This window comes from Myzus persicae, unplaced genomic scaffold (genome assembly GCF_001856785.1).
Source record: "Myzus persicae strain clone G006 unplaced genomic scaffold, MPER_G0061.0, whole genome shotgun sequence".
NCBI lineage: Eukaryota > Metazoa > Arthropoda > Insecta > Hemiptera > Aphididae > Myzus > Myzus persicae.
The window spans coordinates 1,852,205-1,876,715 of NW_019100469.1; the positions used below are offsets into that span (position 1 = coordinate 1,852,205).

The following is a 24,511-nucleotide window of genomic DNA, read 5'->3' on the forward strand; positions in this document are numbered from 1 at the left end:
TTATAATATTATTGTTAACATCAAAGATATTTTATTAAGATAATGTAATGACGGCGCATTGTATAGGCAAATGTGATACAATATCATTATGCTATTGTTTTGTACCAGTTAAAGTACCCTGTTATTATTGAATGCGGATACGAGTGCAAGACAATACTGACAATTTAATCATTCGTGAATTCTTATGGGATAGTCACGTTTGTTCCAATGGAATTTTCTAAACATTCAACGGGCAAAGCCAATTATGCATGCAGCAGATTCAAAAGACAACCGTTATTTATATTATGAACCTATCATCATAACTTATAATTATATTAACTTTCAATTTTTAAGAACAAATAAAAATTATTATATTAGAATAAACAATATTTATCTAATGTTAACAATTATAAAAAATTATTGTAGGACAAAAAACTATGTATTAGTGTTCTCAAATTAATTGCTTGCGTTCTTCAAAATGGTCGAATATTCAAAAATATATACTACAGCTGTAGATTTTAAATTCAAAATCAATTAAAAAAATAAAGAGACAAATTACCAAAAAATTTAATATTATAAGTAATTAGGTAATCACAAATCAAAATTCTCTTCACCTAAGTTCTTATATCCTTATAATTATAAGTAAAAATATAGAGATAAAGATGGCAAATTTCTCTTATGCACTTCAAGAATTCTGAAAATCAAAATCAAAAATAACATCAGACATTCAGACGTCATGATGTATTGATCACATCTTTAAATCAATCGTATAGTTAACAATGAAAAGCTCCTTACTTAATTACATTGAAGTTAACTATATTATTGAAATTAAAAAAAATGCGTTTATCAAATTATTTTAACTTGAGTGCACTAACAGTTTGTATAATGATAATAAATAAAACCATATATACATTCTGTTAAAACTTTTTAAAACTTTATTTAATGTTTATAATTAGTTTGAAATAATAGGGAAAATAAAGTCTCGTCGCTGAAAATTAGGAGTAGTTCTACAGTATTAAATCGTATGTTTTGTAAAATTGAACTCTAAATTCTCGTTCACTCATTTAATTTTAATTTTAATATTTGAATTAATATCAAAGTCTTTCTCTTAATAATAACATTTTTTTATAATATTATCAACTAACCTTTTGTTTTCAAATTATTATAATTTGATTGCCTACTTGTAAGAATAATTGTGTATAACTGTTGATAAACAATAATGTCAATGTGGTGATAATAAAGAACAATTACCTATAATAATTAATGCTATTGAACAACCTTGTGGGCACATCATATTTAATATCTGTAACTGTATTCAAATATCTATACCTAACCAAGCCTTATTACATATTCAAACATTTCCAATGTTTTTTAATCTGTTTAAGGATTTAATTTAATTTTAATCTAGATTTATTGATATCGTGTTACCAGTTATTTATATTTTTCATTACTGTATATTAAACACATAATTTCAAAATTGTATAACCTGAATTTTTGGTCGTAAATTAAATATTTATGTACCATTAAATATTATTAGTTTTGTACTTTATAATGTATTTTTAATTTATTATTTTTATTATTCATTTAGACTATTATTTTTAATTATTCATTGGCTCACCAAAAATAATAAATATATTATAATATCTATAATAATATAATACGATATTATTTTTAAACACACAATATTGTCGTTCTTAGATACTTCCTATGCACAAAATAGTAAAGGGTATAATAAATAGTTATTCAACAACAATAAATACATTATTTTTCCCAATTTGTGGTATACAGTTTGATACAAGTTTGTTTACAACCAGGATCTAATTACTTTTTTGGAATCGACATACATAAAAATAACACGTCATTTATTATTTATTTATTTATAGTATGGATTATAATTTATAACAGCAGTATATATGAGAGTAAACCAAACAACCTATTAGTTATCACAAATGTTCACGGTAAAAACAACAATAATCAAACAACCAATTCACATAACAGTGTTCCGATTATATTTCCGTTGTTGTTTTTTTTTAATTAGTTTTATTGATGATTGCAGTCTATAGTATATACTCTATACGATGATAACCGGCTATAAGATGAAATGCGTCTGAATGAACTGCTGGTTGGGCCAAGGTGAAAAGGCTTGCAGTTATTGTTTTAACTTTGGCATAATATCAACTTTTGCATCATTGACAGGCCATAGTAACACACACACACACACATACAACAGATATTTTCAGTTATACGGTGTATGGCTTAGGTGAAAATTAAATTATGGATATTTAACAACCGTACTGTATTGTATTATTATTATATGTATTGATAGTGGGCTTTTTGTGTACGACAACTACGCGCTGGCCGATGAAGTTTGAAAACACAATAATTTAATACATTATTATGTCCAATTAACAGTAGTATTTACATTGCACACGTATAAATGTGTTATACGTATAAATACGCATAACCAAATAGTAGTCATATCGATACGGTTTCGTGTGAAATTCACCTAAATCAATGATCGAATCATATTACCAGAGGAATAACAAATATAAAAACAATAAAAGTTAATCGAATATGTTACTAAAATATATTATTAGTATTATTACTATCACGAACAACACGACCGTTTTTCTATATACAGATAAATTGGAAAATACGTACTGGTGGTATGCCAATAATTTATTTAAACGCAATTATTTGAAAACTTTCCCGGTGTTTGCATCGTTCAAATTATACAGGCAAACAGCGAACGAAACCAAACAACAAAAACTGTACCGGGTGATCCATTCAACGTAATACTTTCTCATAAAAAATATTTTTGAACATAATTTTAATCGTTAACACAACATTTTTTAAGCCATAATTTATTAAATGTCTTAATGTCAACAAGCATTTTACATTCCTTTTACGAAAGCCGAATATTGTTTGATTTAGTTTGGAATACTTCTATGCCTAAAAATCGATTTTTCGACATGTAGCTCATGATTTATAAGTATTTAAAAATGAAATTTGTGGAGTAAAGTTGAACCACATAAAATGTCGGTCCACTACGACTCAGCTCATCGAACTTTAAATGATTTTAAGTTGTAACTAATAAACTACTTGTTCGAAGTTTGATTTTTATAAATCTAATATAACAAATAATATTCTGTTTCGAATTTTTTGGAATTAAAAATATATATATTTTCTTTCAAAAGAGTAAAAACTTATTAAAAAAAATAAAGATAAGAAATATAATTTTTTTTAAATTGTTTTGTTGCGAGTTATAATTATGTAAAAGTAGTGTAATAAAAAATGTCAGTGTTTTTGAAATAATAAGTACATATTATGTGCAATGTATGACCTCATATATTATATGCATAGGTACCTTAGGTCACCTTCAGTAACATCGTCATATTTATGGATAGTCGAGCTTATACATTTTATATTAATAATTAAAATAATAATAAAATGTTTTTTTTTATTCTATTCAAGACTGTTAGGTAGATAATCGATAAAAAAAATATAAGATTCCACTCATATTTGTATCGAACATTCTAAAAGCACCTCCGGTTCCAGAGTGAGGTACGAGTATGGGGATGCTTTAGACTTAGACATATCCGTTGAACATTTTACGCGTTCGCATTTTCTCTTAATTGAAGCGTTGAAGTATTTTCGTTCAGTCTTTTCTCAAAATATATATTTATTTTTAAATCAATTTTTTTCATACATGCACATTTTTCCACTTAATGCTGGTACACTTAAGTACAAAACAATATCTTTAGTGCTCAGAATACTACTTCATTAGACTCTTGAAGCACCACCCCAGGCCGAGAACGTTTGAATAGGATGACAATGTGTTTCATGTATTAACATATCACCGAAGAAATCCCTGTTTGTGCTAGATAATGTTATGAAATATTTTTCGAAACCATAATAAGAAGTCGGAAGTGAAAATTTGATCCTTTCATAGATAAATATTAATTATACCATACTTCGCTCATGCAGCGTAATATCAAAGCGCTGTAAATGATCATACCAATCGTGGGTTTTATTAAAATAAGAAAAATATGCATTTCGTTTAAATGCAACCTAACGAGTTTACAATAATTATTGATTGTGTTCGACCTCGTTATTGTGTCGGCGGCCAGCTGACGGTTGAGAATATAGGCAAAAAAAAACAAAAAGTATAATGATTATTAGGTTTAAAGTTGGCCGTTAGCAATTATCGGGAAAGACGTAGTAAATAACAAAACGAAAAACAATGTAAACTTTTTCTGTCATTTGTAGGGAATTGTTTTGACAGTTATAACGACGATTCACGACTCTCCGAACCACTATTTAAAAAAAAAACTTACTGTACCGTCTGTCAGTTTTCTGAAATACACAATGGTTGGCATCCAGTTGAACCACCGTCGTCATTGGTTTACTTTATAATATTGTTTATGGTAAAAGTACAAACATCAGTAAAACCAAGAATTTAAAGACTAATGCCGGTAAGTTACAGAAATTCCGGCTTTTACCGCTCGATATTGGTAAATTCTAAGGTATATTGGTAATAAATTCGGTCAAACTCCAAACGAATGTAGTAGTTCAGGATCAGCTTACAAATGAGAAATGACCATAGGACAAACTATTATAAATTATTAATAAAGTCCGAAATATAAAAAACCATATGAACAAATTAAATATTTGAAAATTAATCTACACATTTGACTTAAACCTATTGTATTAGAAAAAAATTATAATACTACTACTTATAAATAGTATTGACGATATTCAATAAAATATTATAAATTATCTTAAATATTAGCTAAAATAAAATGTTGTACATTGATATAAGTATAAGATAAATTTAATCAAATGAAATCAAATTGTATTATTGTCTTATCTTGTCATGACATCGAAAATTCTATAAGACAAAAGGACATTAGTCTGGCCAAGTTTTAAAAAATACAATGTTACTACTTTGTTTTGGTATTCATAGCAACTAAGATTCACTACTTATCTTTTTGTAAAAACCCAAACCATGATAATCATTTGCAGTTCTACCAGATTATTTTAGTGATCCTAGAATTTATCAAGATTGATTAGTAAAATCCCGGAAATCATAAATATACCGGTATTCATACCTTTACTATTAAATTATTACCTGCAGCCATGCGAGAGTGACCCAGTTTGAAGGTGGTTTATTTTAATACTTAGACATCACATTGATTGTTTTATACAAGCTAACTATAAAAAAGTGATTATAAAATATATTTATAGTTTCTTTTTTGATAGTTCTTCAATTGTTATACTTTCAGCGAGTTGGAAAACTTTTAAGTACCTACTTCTTCGTCTTTTTGCACGTAATTTGTCTATAGGTACTGCTAATACAGATTATAATTTATAACTATACTTTATCATACCGTTTTAAAATTTACTTAAACCCACTTTTACACAAAAACTATATAATTTGTGTGTGTTATTTGCATTATCGTATTAAATCAAAAAATAATCCAAGTAAAAAAAATCTAATCCTAGAAATAGAATCTTAAACCTCAATCTAAATGCGAAACTTTAAACCGGACGGATTTATATCCACCCCCTATTTAGAGGGTTTATTTCCAACTTAATCTAGATCAAGTGAATATGTTTTTTTTTCATTCCACTTTAGACGTTTTTAATGTAGCCGCAATAAAAAATAACAACAAGCGACGGTACATTACATACCTGGGACTGATTTCTTTCATATTTTACTTCTAATATAGCGAAAGAATGACTAATTCGTTTTTTTTTTTTTTTGAATTAATATTTTATTACAGCCAGGTAGAATTATTATCAAATCAACTAGGCAATCAACCAAATGCAAATGTTTATCTTAACATGTTTTAATATATGATTAATGCACCTGATGTACCAACAGCTAATCCTTTAGACACCTACCAGACATTTTTTTCTGTGACAGTCAATGTCCAAATATAGTTGGCACAGCTTTTTCTAAAAAAAAATAATACATTTTAATTAAATTCCAGTTTGACAGTCGGTTTAATGGTCGTATGAACGTCAAGTAGCGGTAATTATATAAATGCTATTCCGGTTTCATTTAATGCTCGTTATGCACAGATATCCAGATCCTTTAACCACATTCACTTAGTAACGTGCTGTGGATAATTATATTATATCACCATAATATTGCTAATATTAGTGGTGGATAGATTTTTTTTTTGTTTAATGGAAATCGAAGCACAACGTGCCTATAGTGTTCATTCAAATTTGGAGGAGGGAGGGTGGAAGAGGTTGGAGCTCCTCCAATATTTATTTTTATTTTTATATTTTGAAAGCACTCCTACTAATTATTTTCATTATCACAGAAGGACGAATATCATACTTTATTTTTTCACAAAACTGAAAATATTTTATTATTTTTATCATTTTTATATTACAAAATAATATTAAATAAAATAATGTTCAAACTCAATTTGATGAATAGTATAATAGTATAATAGTATTAAACCCTCACTTTTATTTATATGATACGGCATAACATATTTTGTACATTGTAATATTATTTGTTTGAGGGTAGATGGATACTGAAGGGGGCTTCGCGGCTAAGTTCAATAATATTTCAAGTGACATTTATTTTTTTCTAGTCTTAGAGCTCCTTTTCTTTTATTTTCCCTAGTAAGAGCAATACAAATATAGATAGCTCTCAAACATACATAATAATATACTAAATGTAAAATATAATGAGCACTTGATCGATGATACTCTACCAAAATACAAATGCTATTTATCGATCACTTAATAATCATCCGGTAAAATCTTTCGCAGTCCACTGCGTGGACATTGCGTCAAATGCATGTACGCATGTACGTATTATAATGATAATTATCATACGACTATCAATCATTTATTTATATAAATTTAAAATTCCATTCTTGTATAAATACAATTATTAAGTGTATATATTATAAAGACACACAATATTAAGAATTAAGAATAATACATTTTAACTTTGAAAACATAAATAAAACTTATTGTATAGGTTACTGAGGTTTATACAAGGGGGATTGGACAAACGTTATTTCCGATATTGAAAACCGGGGCTTTGAATTTAATATTCTCTGGAAATTCCGGTCAATCAATTCGCATCTTATTAGATTGGAGACTGCTAATGCAATGTTCAATTATATACGTCTTTGCTGTAGCACGCGGGGTACTTAAGTCACGACGTTTTAAAACTGCCTCGGAGGACTGACCTCTATAATGATGATATGATGAAGCAATATTGTGATCCACCGTAAACATAAATTTCGCCAGGTGTATTGCCAGTAATAGGGATTAGATAGATGTCGACGATTTCTAGCAATAGTAAGGGACGATGGACATCGTCCATAAGACACAAAAAAATCTAGTAAAGTCTATATTATAGATTCTGTAATAATCTAACAGTGTCAGAGGACGTCAGTAAGGTAATTTGTGCGAGTACGTATATCTAATAAATATAGGAACCATATAATATAGGCCCGCCAATAAGCCACTGCCGACACTTTTCGCGTGAACTCCTCACTCAACCGCACTCTGGGCACATAATCTCACGTAAAAACCTCCCTGGGTATTTATGCCTTAACGTCGCACAAGTGTTGGCCGTTTGACGAACGCGACGTAGGTAAATGCATTTTCCCGGAGATGGGTTAAAACCGTCTACATATTATAATATTATTATGTAACAACTCGCTCGTAAAATGTTTCAATCTGTTCAAATATTTTGAAACCCGTGACCGGGAAGTAAACTAGGTGAGTAGTAATAAATTATGGTTAGTTTTATTTATTTATTTTAGAGTTAAAATATAATTTTTTTCTACTCTGAAACAATCACCTCGTTGTACTTTTAATTGCTAACGATATTAGGGATCGTGAACTTAAGTCAAATTTATGTCAATTTTTAATACGATCCTCTAATTTTAATTTCGTATCGAGTTAACTTTAACTCAATATTAATCCTGCTTGAACTCAGATGATGTGTAATATATTTTTATTAAATTATCTTAATCGCGTGGTGCACTTGAATTTTGGATGAAATATTGTCTTATTAATTGTACTGTCTTACGATGATTATGAGTTAGGGACTGTAGTTGTGATGTGAATAAAATTAAAAGTTCCTGAAAATGTAGAGAAGGTCTTTGTAGCTTTGAAACAATTCGATCTATCACATGATGTAAGCATAAGTAACTAGGTCGTTTATACAAACAAACAACAGCCGCAATAATAGTTCATGTTTACCTACCCCAATGAGATAATAATATAGTATTCGTCATAGTATTATTAAAATCGTTAGACGTTTACCGCAATGTTTTAATAATTGTAGATGGTGACATTTTAAGTAATATTTTTTATGGTTGTAGATCATATAAGTTACACGAACGCCGGTGGTCAGTAATCTTTATACTTAGAAAACATGGTTATTTCTCAGACATTCCGCTCATTGATTTCACGGGATCGTAAGTCTTAACTTTGTTATTTACCATCATGATGCCATTTTAAACATCAAAACTTCCCTTTTTTTCATATTATACAATATTGTTTATCATTGGGGCATATACCCGAAAGATGCACAATGACGCGACTCTGTAACGCGGTTTCAAGAACCATCGGACGATTAATAATAAGTTCTTTGGTTCGGTTGTTGATCTGCACACACTTGATCTACACGTATCGAACCCATCATAGACTTGCAACATATTACAAACAGTTCTCTTGTACGCGATACTTGACATCGACAAAAGACTATTCATTCGACTAAAACCTCGCACAATAAAATCGAAGATGGTAATAACTAGTGGCGAAAATAAGTGTCATCAAAACGAACAAAAGCGTGCTACAACACTATCGACCATATACCATAACCTATATCTACCACGGTGTTGTACCAGAACCCAAGCATTGGGCCGTGAATCGAAAATCTTATGAGCAAAAGGTTTTCAATTGACAGAGAAGTGTCACACACTCCATATAATTTAATTCAGTTACGATAAGTTGTAGTACCTATATTATGTACTTAAATCTTACATATCTTAATATTGCCTACGTAAAATTATAGGTATCATTGTGTATTTCTGTACATATAACGTATCACTCAATCTTGAAGTCGATCCGCACGGACAAGGGTTTCGTATACCTATGCTCATCACGTAAATTCAAAAAAACAAAATCTTACCGTATTTAGGTCAAACGTTCAATGCGATAGATATGGTTAAACAATGCGTGATATTTGTTGTAAATAAAATAAGACAGGAAGTATAAACTCGAAAACCTTAATTTCATTATGATTTAATTTTAAGCTAATACATTGTCAATATATAATTATAACACATTATAGTGTAAGCAATAAACTGTTCAAATGAGGATTTAATGAAATATAGTAAATATTATGAAAAGTATAAAATATGAATTGAATCTACATGAGAATTATGATTATAAAATTATTATTGTTGGTTCCAAACCGTTCTAGCCCAATTAAATAAAACATTTATATGTTACTAATAACTTTATTGTAAATATTATATTTAATTCATAAAAATATGTTAGTCTACTTAATTCATATTAGAGACTTTAGACGACACAAATCATTAAATACCATTAAAGATAAATTAATTTGTCTACTTCAAATATTATTTGAATCATAATAATTAATAGGTGCAAGTAAATATATTAATCAACCCTCATTTATTTGTTTAGGTACTTAATATACAAATATTGGACTTTGTTTTATTTGTATACTATTATTTAATGCATTTAAGAATATTTATTTAATTTTGAATAAAAGTTCTCGAGACCGTAGTTTATATACCACTTACGTCTCTTTGATCCCCTTTAATTAGACGTGCAGAAATATGAAACAAGATTAACACATTGGAAAATTTCAAATATTCAATGTTTTTATGTTGTTGTTTTTATTTTTTTGTTTACAGGTAGAATTCGTCGACATGCATTATGGCAGTGAATTGGATCCAATGAAAAATCCGTTTTTATTCGCTGAACATTTGGAAGAAATAAGAAATTGCCGAAAAGTTTCCCGGGGATGTTTCTTTTTGGTACGTACACATAATTTATACTATTTAAAAAGACGTAGTGCTAAACTTGACTCATTTCAACATTAATTTTAAAATTGTGTAGGTAAACAAAGTTATCTTTTACATAGTAATGAACTTTAAGCCTCGAAGGGCTGATATTTTATTTTACTTAAGTAAAAGTTTACATTTAAGAAATATTTAAATGATCTGTTTGCGCGGTCATGGGCGTTTTTTTAAAAATATTCTTTAGTCACGTTTATGTTTTTTTATCCCTCTGAGGTTTTTATAATCCTAAAGTCAGATTTGCATCGAAAATAGTCTCGGGAGTTTGATACCTTTAGAACTCGCAACTTTAGTTACGTGAAATACCTACAAAGAGATTTTGATTTCATTCGTATAAATCCTAAAACGACAATAACCACAGCAATAACATTGTGTTATAATTTTTTTTCAAACCGAAATAATATTTTCTTCTATACTATAGACTGATAAATTGAAAGGTGTAGAATTTTTTTATACAGCCAATATGATGACGAGCATAATAATTAAAAACAAATAATGTCACCAAAGAAATTCGTTATAGCGGTCCAACGACAAACGTAGGTATCTACCTATGTATAGTATACTTATAATAATAATTATATCCATTAAGTACATTAAATTGTATTTATCGTTAGATAAATTATTGTACATCGTGTAAAATAATAACATTATTATCATCACATTTCATTATTATAATAAACAAAGAAATAATACATTGTAATATTATTGTGAAATGTGTAGTAAAATGTAAAATACGTAACAACAAAAGAAAACGTAATGTATCAGCTTAAACATATTTATACGCATGGACGTGTTAATGCATTGATGAAAATTCTTCCACTTTGTACATACTTTAATCATACTTCATGTATGTACTTTATACCTACGTGTATTTGTAACTAAACCCGACAACCGTTATATTACAACATTGAAAAACAAACACTTAAACATTTTAATTATACTTTTTTGCAAAATAATACATAATACTTTCCACGCTTTAAAACAATAGTAAGTTATTTTTTTGGTTTTCTGCAAAACGATCGATACCAGTATTTTGTTTTTACAAGAACACTATAAGTACAATATATTATGTATTATATTAATATTACGCAATATGCATATTATTTACGAGTATAATACATTTACTTTATCATTATTATTATTATTATTATTGATTACAGGTTTCATTACGTAAGTCATGAACTTAACTTATTTATTGTTGTATTAAAAAAAAACTTATTTAACATTTTTTGTTAGAATCCATTTCATAATTGTTTATTTACATTGATAAGTTCTAGTTTTAATTACTCGTTCACTACCTACTCACTAATTAACATTTTACCTTTCCGTTACATAATAAATCTAGATCGTCGTTGCCTTCTCAATTAATAAAATTCATAATTATTTCATCAAAATATTCAATATAAACACTCAAATTAATGGGTTTATAATTAATACACTGATAATTTATTATCTACAAATTATTGAAGTAAAATAGTTTTCAACTATTTTTTTCTGTCGCAGATCCAACACCAATAAAATATTTATAAATACCAAGTAAATTATTTGATTTATAAATAATCTCAACAAACTATCTTAAAAATCAACCTAGAAAGATAAACAAAATAATATATCCATTTAAGGATCTTAACTCGTTATTTCAAAAAGTTTTAATTCTTTTGAAAATATTGGTCTACATAATTTGAGGTCTTTTCAAAACAAAATTTTTTTAAATAAATCATCTATATTTTTTTTTATCGTTATCATTTTATAAGTTTTTTACTATTCTGAATAATAATGTAGATAGCTTCTTAATTTTATAATTCTCCCAAGATGAATATTTTTCATAGTATTTCAACATAAAAGTAAGTAGGTAATTAGTCATAACTTTTAAGTATTTAAATTTTAAAGTTGAGATAAAAAAATTTGGGTGTACAAAAAAATATTGCAGAAAATTGGTCCACTACTTCACATCTTCGCTCATCCCAACTTAAAATAATTATAACTTCAATACTAACTATACTATATTTGGGTATAAATATTGATCAAACTATAAAAAAATGGTTTACATTATCTTGAAAATTATGAAAAATATAGAGTTTTCTCCATTGCTATCAGAATGATACGAAATGCGATTAAACATAATAATTATAATTTTATCACACTCAATGTCAAAAAAACATTTACTACAACACCCAAGTCCTACTTTATGTTATAAGTTATAACCACTCAAAATTAAATTTGCAAGTAACGATATACTCCGAAAAATATTCTGCTTCGGAATATGAAATTAAATATGTACCAATACTATCTCATTCAAAAAGTAACATATAAAAATCATAACATCGCAATGGCATTAAATGATTTAAAAATAATATTTTTTTAAAAGTTGAAACTTTTTGATATAATGGCTGTAAACACTTAAATTAATCTCCTTGTATTAGTTTATGTAAATTATTATCCATTTACTTACACTAATAATTAAAAAGAAAGCAAACTTTTTTAAAAGAAATAATCACTATATAAATGTTTGATACCTACGCTAATTATTCATTTCACTTGAAAAATATCGTATATATTGTATATATATATATTTACTTCTTGTGTATTCGTCATTGTCATAAATTATTCATTAAAAAAAATACAATTATGAAAATGTTAAAACTTAAAAGTATGAATGAATATTACATAATGTAATATACTTTTATATTTCATTAAGTTTTCATTTGTTGGCTCTATTATTCTTGACATAAAAGAAAAATATAGACCAACATTTCTAGATAGTTCATGAACAACAACTATTGGTTTCCTGTTACAAATTATTAATACCATTGTTTATAAACTATATAAAATATAACATCAACAATTATTAAAACTAGAACATAGTTAAGAATGAACTCTCGACACCATAATTTGAAATTAAATGTATTTGTATACACTTTTGTCTCTTATAGATTCTAAAATGAATGATTTTACAGATGTTACACTATCTACCATTAATTCATCAAATAAAATAATATAAATATTAAATACCAAGACAGAATTTTTTTTATACATACTGTGTGCCATACAGTATACAGCAAATGATAAGAGCTAAACAAGACATTTTTATTTTATTTTTTTAAATTAAATATTGGGACGGTTTGTGTATTGCGTAATAAAATATAATAACTGATAAATAAAACAATAATATTGCAAAAACTATATCTACCTAGTTATTCTTAGAAAAATTAAAATTGTCAAATAAAAAATAAATATAGATACCTACCAAAATATTATTAATTAATTAATTATTTGATTATTGCACTCCTTTCCGTTGTTTTCTTCGTCAATTATTTGAATTTTATAAATAAATCTAAAAAAAAAAATAACAATAGGTATTCATTCGCTCTACGACACAACGTACCTATGCTAAAAGTTTAAATAGAAAAACTTCTTTTTGTTTCTTGTTAAGTACAATCAAGTTACTAGGAAGTGTTTTAGACATACATGCACACAGACACACACATAATATATTATTAAACGGGTTAGCTATTTTTCATCTCGGCTTTGTTTGTTTTTTTAAGTGTTTGGTGGGCGACGAACACCAACCGTGCCCCGCGCCAGTGTGCATAGCGGAGGACGCATACGAACAACTCAAAGACGCGGCGCAGGAGCTGAACTTGGAGTGGACGGCCGTGGAGGGCGCTTATCAACTAGACCCGTTGAACAACCACTACACGCTGCCGAAACCGTGAGTACCCACCTCTAAAGATACCTAGGTACAGTCTTACGGTTGTTGTGTTGGCCATTTTTTATATTTTTTTTACTCTCACGACGAAATCAATAACGAACCACAACCGACAGCAAAATATTCTGACCCAAGACCTTCCACGGTGAGTGGCGAAATCCTAGGCCCGGGCACCCATGTGGATTATTATTTGCGACACCGTCGTCGACACTCGACAGTACAATCAATAGTAATATAAAGAACTGTAATTGAATATTTTTCAGCTCACTACACCCTCCTCCCACTAACCCCCTCAAACGCCCAAGAATCACAGTTATTATGTTTCTCTATTTGCACTATACGAATCAGTGTGTTCATAGTCTGAAATGCTTGACAGTTTTTATCGTTATCCTACACGTCGTGGAATGTGAAGGTGCAATTGCGAGTCGAGAAATCGTGACGTATATGAAATCAATTCTGGTTGGACGCCAATTTAATAATATAGATAGTCTTTACTGTGGGAAATAAACGAGAACGCCGACAGCGGCCGATGGCATTTTCAGAACAACTTCGGCAAGGGCCTCATTTCCATGAATGGGAAAATATTTTTAATTTTAATTTCCGAGTAATATTGCGTCTATATTGTTCAATAATTATTTATCCACGAATCGGGTCAGACGATTGCGAGCACCTACCTACTGATTGTGGCGTGTGCAATTTATACGGAAACTACCAAATATTTGTAGTAAATAATTTATTTATATAAAGCAGGCACATCAAACACGCGACCCGGTGCTTACTTGATATGGTCTACTACTACCAATATTAATTGTAAAATTAATAAATGAAATAAAATGTATATACAGTTCTCATTTTGTGTCACAACTATGCCAGAGTATAATTCTTAAAAGTAGCTTCATCCAATAACATTTCCTTGGAAAAAGAAAAGTTAGTGGCAAAAAATAGAGATGTCAAATACCACAAACATAAAAAATGAATAACTAATTTGAGTTTTTGTAATTTAAATAATAATTAACTCATAAACAATTAATTTGATTTTTTTTGTAATTTAAATAATAAAAAATAATAAATTGAAATGCAACTGTTGTGTTCGTAATGACTAATGAATAAAATTTTAAATGTATACAAAATACTTTTTTCGATAAATTTTTATGTGAGGTCCGTATAGTTAACTACCATTCAAAATATTTGGCCCAGTTTATTTTGAGTTAGACATACCTAATATAAAGTCTAACTCACATACTCATATCAAAACAAATTATTATGACTAAAAAATGAATTGTTTGTATTACTTGCTATTACATAATTTAAGTTAACATTTTGTAATGAACTTATTTTTAATGTTGGTTGTTATGACTATTGGTTATTTTGACCTATTTTTCTTGGTCTCTTGAACGACATCATAAACGATTTCTACTGTAAATTAATACATACTTTATTTTTATTATGTTTTTAACTGAGATATTTCAAAATCATTTATTTTGTGGAGCGTCCGAAAACTATTACTATACCAACAAGTAAACGAAATAACAATAATATTATATAGCTTCTTGTCTATTGTTTTGATTATCTTATTGATTAGATAAAAACATAAATTCAACTCTGAAAATTGTATTATTCAAAATATAAAAGAAAATAGTTCTTACTAATTTCAAATTTCTTGAAATAGTTTTAATTTTGTTTGAACCAATAATAATTGTTATTGAAAAGACAAAAACAAAAAATTGATTTAAACGTAATTCCATAAAATAATATTATGTTTATAAGAATTCAAGACATTTAAAAAAAAATTACCTACTAAAAAACTAATTCCTGAAAATAATATAGCAGCGATTATTTTAATCGTTATAACCACCAACAACGTACCAGTACTTTTATTCCATGGAGTATATGAAATTATTGATTAAACATTGACGGATATTATTTTTCATATGAAATTCCAAAACAAATCACAAAATTAACGTAAAAGGTTAAACCCTGCTAATTAAATGATACGAAATATTTTTTTTTATTTGCGTAAAATTAAGTTGTGTTCATATATATTTTCATATAATCTACCCATTCTGCTATGCTGTCACTCAAAAGTAATTGTTTACTTTAAATTATGAAGGGAAAATGTTTTAACGTGTTTATTTCATTAATTTTTTTTAACACGTAGCTAAAATATATACAAACATTAATAAATATCAAAACAATATTTTCATAACACTATGTTATAATTTATTTATTGATTTTTATTTTTGCATTATAATCACTCACTTATAAGCAAACTTAACCATTAGGGCAGAAATTGAATTAGTATAAAATATATGATGTAGCTATGTGTGCTCTCTATAATATATTAACCTTGATTGTCATGTAATAATTATACTGAAAATTAAAAAATATGCATAAATATAATGAAAAAAAATATAGGTACCTATATATATATTAATATTTTAATAACTAGATACGAGGTAGGTACTTAATAGGTATATACAATGTTCTATCATCAACAATACCCAGTTAATATGTTATGAAAATATCAAATAAATTATCAAACCTTGTAACGAGTACAATATAAGCTTATTAAAAGTGTGTGTATTGTATAAGGTACGGCCAACACCGGCCTTAATAATATTATATTATTTTTATTTTTTATTAATTAACTGGCATTAAAAAAAAATTGTCTTCAAATGATTAAAGTCTTAGTTATATTGTTCATTTCGTCCCTCAATGTTTTAACCTGATTAGTTCTGTCTGTAGTTTGGCTAATGTAAAATTCATCGGATAATTATTCTCAGTTCAACGATTCAAATTTATTGTTGCGTCTTTTTTTTCACTCAAATTAAGTACTAAACTAATTCCTCGGGCACGACGGTGGATTAAAGTATTTCTGTGTTTTTTGGAGGAGTGAGGTGCCCAACAGTGTTTATTTTGCAATTAGACAACGTTCGACTGTCGAGTAGGATTGTGTAGATGTAATCCAAAGACAAATATATTACGCTGGAGTTTACTTTAAGGGACTAGAGTCTAGAAAGGGTGAGGGTGTTCTCCCATCATCTGCTGTCACCAGTTTTAATCCATTCAACAGAGTCACATCCCGTAGGTCCATCACTGATTTTTTCCACCATTTCTTAATTTTAAAAGGCCGTCATATTTATAAACCTACTCCTCTGCTAGATTGCTGCAAGCAAGAATTACACACACAGTGAGATAGAATTCATGTTCAAAAGACATAAATCAAATCCTTGTCCCACCACAATCCGGCCAGAGCCATAGACCCGTCGGCCGTCACCGCATTGTAACACCCAACCGAACGAATGACTTATCGTGGTAATAGGGTTTTGACAGGATCCTGGTATAATCTGAAAAATGAAAGGAGTCAGAGCAGGTGTCTTTACACGGTTTTTCAACTCAAAGGTACCATCCATCGTGGTTGTCTATAGTGACAAAAAAATGAATATGTTTTTTTTAATGAGCCAATTGTATCAGATTAATATATAATCTATAGGTGTGTCCACTTTGAGTGATCATTTTTTACACACACTGGACATGCAATTAATATTACCGCATGTTCATAGAATTATTTTTTCACACAGTAAATTATTAAACAATACAAAAAACTTCAAGCTATAATTTATTATTCGTTTATATAAAATATATGCATTTAATAGATTAAATTGATGATCCATGAAATGTTTAAACAATGACATAAATTTCAACAAGTCGATAACGCAGTCGTATATCAAATTGATATATTGAATGGTAGATTACTCAGTCAACATAAAGTTTGAATTTTTTTCTTCTATATGTTTATATTTTATCTATGTGGACAAATGGACAATGCATTAATGCATCATAATGTTTACCGACTGAATGAATCGAAACACGTGACTGTGAAGAATGATATTATGATGACCGTGGGTAGACAGACATCAGAAGTATATTTTTATTGTAAAATAAAAGTCAATATACGTGACCGAGACAGACAGTCAACGAATAATGTAGGGATTGTTAAAACGAAATATCAACTTGCATCGATTGAAAAATAAATTTTCATTATCCTATTAGAAAATTCACCACTACCCACTAAAACATTTATACCAACGTATAATAAACCTGTTATTTTTCTAGCATTCCACCATAAAGAAAATAAAATGTTCACTAAATTAAATTAAATAAAAATTATTTCAACAACATCAAAGATTTTTACAATATGTGGTGCCATAATATTATATCGTTATATTATACACATCATAGTACGAGTTTTTATACTTCATTTAAAAAAATATAATAACAGACAAAATGAAATACTCCTAGTATAGAATTGCATGTGTAGTACCTACTACCTATAAATTTTGAGTAGAAAGTACATTATAATAGAATTGAAGGTACAAAAACATATATAAAATTGAAGATATTTTATTTAATATTAATACAAAATACAGTTGCAATATATGATTACCTATCATTATTATGCTAATACGATACCGTGTCACAGTTAACAATATTTCTTCTCTCTATATACTATAATGTTCAAATAGCAAAATCAAACAACAAAAATAAATTGTATAACTCACATATTCAGAAAATAAAATATCCCTTTAGAGTTTAGAGTTAATTGAATAAAGTTGTATAAAAGAAATTCTTATATAATATATTATAGTTTGATAGTCTGTTTTCAAAATATAATCAGATAGGTATAGATAAAGTAGAATTTGTCATTTCTTTGTGAATAAGTATTTTTGAATTTAATATGTTTATTACATTGACTTGAACATAATAAAAACAACCTCAGAAAGTATAATACTATATAGAAGTCAGTAGTACCATTGATTATAAATTATTATTAATACCATTATAATCAATATAGTGATACCCAAAATAATTAAGACTTCATAAAAACTAAAAAGAAGAAAAGAATATTTGAAATTGAATTAGGTGTTTAGATGTAATAAAATATAGGTAGTAAAAATATACAGCAATATTGATAACGTATTTATTATAATTATTGACTATGATATATTAATACAGAATATCCAAACGTTCACCCTAAGATCTCCCTAGTGGAAAATCAATATATTTAAATTTTGAATGCGTTTAATTTCATGGCATATTTTTGACATGAACTTTAAAAAAAATTGGTTTTTAAACGATACAACTTTAATAATCTCAATATTCCTAAACGGCTTTACAGTTGTTATAATATGAATTTAGGCAATTTAGCCATTTAAGGTACTAGTATTGTTGCTACCAACCACAGAATGTTGTTAGTACTGCATGCAACTTACTAAAAAATTGTTATCCATCATAAATTTTATTATTCTAACAGACAAATATTTATTCTTTTTATTTTTTCTATATTATGTAATAAATAACAAGAATAACACCATAAATATTTTTAGGCATATAAGACACTAGTACACTACGAGCATGTCTTAGCATTGCTCATAAGACTAGATTTTAATGAAAGTGTAACAATGTTATTATACTAAATTATTTTTATGTTAATACAATTTATAACTAAAAACCTAACCTAACCTAAAACACGCGAGGCAACAGATATTATGTTAGATCGTCAATTATTCCAAGAAGAACGGTTGAGGTCGGTTAATTTCTTATTTGAATGCATATAAGCAAAGAAAGTTTTCTGGAACGACTTATTATTTATAAACAGTATATAATTAAGAACATATGAGCTACAGTATAATATTCAGATACTAGCTTGGCGTGGTGAGTTGGCTGCTACTAGTCGCATTCTGGTAGTAAGTAACGGCCACATCTACTAGCTCCCGGATGGGTGACCACCTGGGTTCATAGTAATTAAAAACCTTGCCACACATACACGTGTTTGCTACCTACCGTAACAATCGTGAAAAAACAACTTACCGTACCAACCTTACCCCTACCATAGTTCATAACCCCTACAACAGCTAATGGCCTTAGTCACCTGGCTTAAGTTCAATAAAAAAAAAAAATATATTCAGATAAAATTAATTATTCGACAATGATAAATATGGTTATATTATTATCATAAATAAAAAAGTACCTAAGTTTTTAAAAACTAATAATTAATTGGCTAGGTAGTAGCAAAGATGACATGCAACAGATTTCGGTAGGTAGTATTGTTCAATAGGTCATACATCAGACAAGTTCTGAATTATATTTTGAATTCACTGTGTTTATTACAGCTATATATAACACAAAAAAAATAATTTTAATTTAAAAATATATTTTGATCTTTACTACTTAACTGCTTGTAAAAAAGCTGTTTAAACATTTATTTAAATTGTATTCAGTGATGACAAGGATCAAGAACAATTACGCCTTTGGTTTGAGAAAAATGAAAAAGCTTTAGTAGTAATGCAAGAAGCGTCACAAGAACTATTAAGCAGAGGTTTGATTGTTGATCCACAAATATTTCATTCAGCGGTCCAACATCAAACTTTACACGCTCTAGGTTAGTTATATTATCACGTCATAATATTTTTGAAAATAATAATAATCATGATAAACATATTTCGTTTAGACTTGGATAAAGATCACATGGTCGTGTTCAATAGAGAATTCACTGGACGGCACAATTATGAAAGTGGAATTGACGAGACGGTTTCATCATTCAAACATTTCTTAAAGGACACTGTATCATCAGATAATCTAATTGAATTAAGGTAAGTGCTCATCATTTTCTGTGTAAATTTGATTAGACAAAAACCAATTGCAATTACAGTGTGGAATGGAAACCCGGGGGTATCGATGGTGAACATCCCGAGCATGATATGTATTTGACCATATTCCAAGAAGCAGTCATGTCAAAAATGCAAAGTATGATAAACACAAGCATTGAACATAAACCCGAGTTGAATGCCAGGAACAAAACTATACAGGAAGTGCTCAAGGAAGCGATAGTACACATAGTACACTGCAAAGATCTGATTAAACTAAATCCTCGGAATCCTCGATTTGACACAGTCACCAAGATACGAAAAATGATGTCCACGACTACTAAACACGGCCCGATCATCATACGTGGAGGTCTGGGCTCCGGAAAAACATCAATAATCACCAACATTTATCAAGAATGTGAAAAATGGTTCGATAAGAAACCAGTGAGGATAGTGAGGTTTTCGGGTGTGACGCCGAGAGCTTCGTACAACCTGGAACTATTGAGAATAATATGCGAGCAGCTAACTTGCGTTCTTCAGCCCACCGGGCTTTGCGTACCTTTAGATGCCTCATTCGACCCGCTGTATATCAGCGATTGGTTTCAGACGCTGTTAAAGCGATTTGAAGACGAATGCAGGTCGTCGACGTTAGTTTTGTTCATCGACGATTTACATAGGTTAAACCCTTTGGACTCAGATGTAGTTGCAGGTCTGTCCTGGTTACCCACAGTACTGCCATTCAACGTACATATCGTATGCACGACCTTGAATACTCCTGATGAATTGAAAATGACCCCGATGCAAAAAGACCGTTTTAGAAATTCTGAATTTTATATGGAACTACCAGACGCCAATATAGGTAAGGTGTATTAAAAATAAAAATAAATGTTAAAACATAAACTGTAATCTCGCTTTTCTATGAATAATTTAGTGTTGAACTTTTTTGTTTGGTGAAATAACTTAACTTACAGTTAACAATTTCATAGAAATTGAATTTTGTATTCTTTTTAATTAAATATAAATACTTACCGAAAATCGATATTTTATGATAAGCTTATCGTGGATATTTACCCATGTTTTTAATTTCGGCTCAAAAATGAGAGTGCAAGAAAAATTATACTCCACCAACAAAATTTGATAGATCTTATCAAATATTTTAGGAACTCATCTTACTTCGATCACATAAACACGCAAAAATGGTTTGGTTTTCATTTGAAGGTTTTATCATATTCAAAAATCGTAATAAATGGAATTCATTTAAAACCTATTTTTTTATAAAATATAGTATTAATATATTATGGTTTTCAGATATTCCTTACTATGAGAAAAAAAAATTTTAAAAATATATTTTTAATTAATCGATAAATTATAGTAAGTACTGGGTGTTTCATAAAATTGGATGAAAATTATTCAAATATAACTTTGTTAAAAAAGTTATATTTACAAAAATATATATTTTTTATTATCGTCCTGTATATTTATATTTTCCACCGTGGTTAACACAATACACCAAATCTCGTGAACCATTAAAAATCTTAAGTCAAAATTATATAACGGATAACAACGAAAATAAAATCAGTGCTGACATAAAAACAAAAAAAAAATATCACTCGTTTCATTTTCATTCATGTTTATGAAACACTCTATAGGTTATAATATTTCAATTCTCCTGTAACTCAAAAAAGTTATGAGTAATATTAATTTTTCTCAGCTATTTGTCTTAAATTACAAGTTAACTTTTTTTTTTTAGAGACAATCAAAACAAATATCAACAATATGTTAGAGAACTACGAACAAGCGTTTGGTCTTAAAGCCGTTACTAGATTAGCTTCGTACATATCGGTATCCGAATTTGGTTTAACAGAAACCGAACTTCTTGAGTTGCTTATGCCAACAACTGGTGATTTTGGAACTCCTTTGAAGTTAGAAGACGGGAATTTTAATTTTTCCACATTTTGTACAGCTAAAAAAACTATAAGTGAGAATAAAAATGATAAGTTTACTTTTAAAAAATATTAAATATTATCAAAGGAATTTATTGACATGTATATTTATAGTGCCTCTCTTATACGAAAAATTCATGAGCGGTCGCATATTATTATGTTGGAGACATAAAATAACATTTGATGTAGTTAGGCAAAGGTATCTTACATCAAAGATACATAAAAGAACGTTGCATATGGAAATAGGAAATTTGTTCTTTAGTGAATTTGCCAAAGACGAATCAGAATCCAAAACTGATGGTTGTAAGTATACTTTAATTATAGTAGTTTACCTTTTTGCTACTTTTTACTACTTTTTGGTACTATATAATTAAGTATTCATTTAAAAACTTTTAAGTATCCATTCTACCGAGTATTATAACGAAAACATTTATTATTACAGCGGTAAGTAAAGATGGAGAAACCATTATACACAATGACATGACGTATAGTTTAAGACACGTCGAGGAATCGTGGATTCATCTGCTCAAAGCTGGTAAATAAACGATAGCAAATTATGCAATAATTTTGTACCGTAATCATTGAAATTAAAAATAATACACACGAAAATTCACAGGTGACCACATCAGACTAAAAGAACTGACGTTGTGTAATTTCGACTTTTTACTGGCGGCAGTACGAACTATATCTGTCAGTTACCTCCGGTCAATCATAGAACACGCGCGATGCTATGTGTTGGATAGAGATGTCGAATTAGTTTACTATACAGTGAGGAAATCAAGTGACGTACTCACGAGGGATACATTGCAACTCGGGGCACAAATCATTAGTTGGCTACGGCCCGTGGCGGGTAAGGCGACACTTGCATTTTGAATCAAACCACAATACACAGAATACACTATAGATATTAACCACACTTCATACTGACATTATAGATAGTAGCAAGCTAATGCACAGAATCATAAGATGTTCGGTATCGTGGTGCGACGGTTTCACAGATCCGTTATTGGTGCCGCACACAAGTTGGCTACAACCTCCTTTGCCTCTTCACATAAAATGTAATATTATTAAATCGAAAGACAATGAAAAAAAATACATTTTACACACTCCTTGATATTGATATCGATGCGGTTTATTATTCAGGCGTTAACTGCGGTATACCGATCCGGCATATAGCTCCTACGCCTTCAGCACAACACGTGGTTGTTATACCTAAAGAAGGCGACGCTCAACTTTGGCACACGATGGGAAACGCGAGAGTCCAGACATTCAAAGGACATCAGAAACCAATCAAGTGTTTGAATGTGAACAAAAACCCTCAGTTATTAGTCACCGGTTCTGAAGACCGCAGCGTTCTAGTCTGGGATCTAAACACATACGCTTTATTAGCGAAATACACGTGAGCTATATTCGTTTCCATAAACTTGCAATAGAAAGATGTCAGTGGTTTGCTTTTAAAATCATCCAAAAGTTAAATCCAAATATTCTGAATTGTTTTAATTTTATAAAAATATTTTTTCTGCCAAGTTTATGCCAATAGAGTGACTTTTGAAACATTAAGAAAAAATCACAAGCTAATTCCAAATTTATATTAAAAGTGATGTATTTTGTTCTCCAATGTTTCAAAAGTTCTTCAGTCTGCATATATTTTTTAGTTCTAAATTCCAAATATTTTATACAATTTACGAAGTTCCAAGAAATGAAAATCAAAGGTGTTGGATGGTTTCAAAATTGAATAATTGTTAACGTTTCTCTACATGTTCATGGATATGGACTATTCGTTTTGCCGCAACCATCAACTTTTAGCTAACTTATTCACACACACGTTATGTGCACCTAAAATGTGTGGGTAATCTTTTAATTTTTTTTTTTACAGTGACTTAGAATCTCTTGTGTTAAGCCTTTGCGTGGCGACTATCAACGATGGTGGCAACAAAGAACTTGGTGTGGTTTTGGGTTGCGAAAATAGTAAAATACTTCTGTACACGTTAAAAGGCAAAATGGTAAAAAAAATTGACTACCATAAAGGACCCGTTACGGCAGTTCAATTAACATCACAAGACGTCTTAGTTACTGGTACATATACACAACATGACATATTGTTAGATTAGGAATTTTATCATGATTTTGGTA

General features: G+C 28.9%; 1 protein-coding gene across 3 annotated transcripts in view; it reads left to right on the forward strand.

Annotated features, from left to right (window-relative positions):
- Positions 1-24,511, forward strand: part of LOC111035758 (NACHT domain- and WD repeat-containing protein 1) — a 203,424-nt gene that overhangs the window by 156,630 nt on the left and 22,283 nt on the right. For all 3 annotated transcript variants that reach the window (XM_022317549.1, XM_022317702.1, XM_022317625.1), the window contains exons 4-15: positions 9,915-10,037; positions 13,625-13,791; positions 20,070-20,230; positions 20,300-20,441; positions 20,501-21,294; positions 22,186-22,413; positions 22,493-22,681; positions 22,821-22,913; positions 22,995-23,228; positions 23,314-23,436; positions 23,522-23,777; positions 24,255-24,454. In XM_022317549.1, the coding sequence (XP_022173241.1) occupies positions 9,915-10,037; positions 13,625-13,791; positions 20,070-20,230; positions 20,300-20,441; positions 20,501-21,294; positions 22,186-22,413; positions 22,493-22,681; positions 22,821-22,913; positions 22,995-23,228; positions 23,314-23,436; positions 23,522-23,777; positions 24,255-24,454 (2,710 nt within the window). The remainder of the gene's footprint in view (positions 1-9,914; positions 10,038-13,624; positions 13,792-20,069; positions 20,231-20,299; positions 20,442-20,500; positions 21,295-22,185; positions 22,414-22,492; positions 22,682-22,820; positions 22,914-22,994; positions 23,229-23,313; positions 23,437-23,521; positions 23,778-24,254; positions 24,455-24,511) is intronic.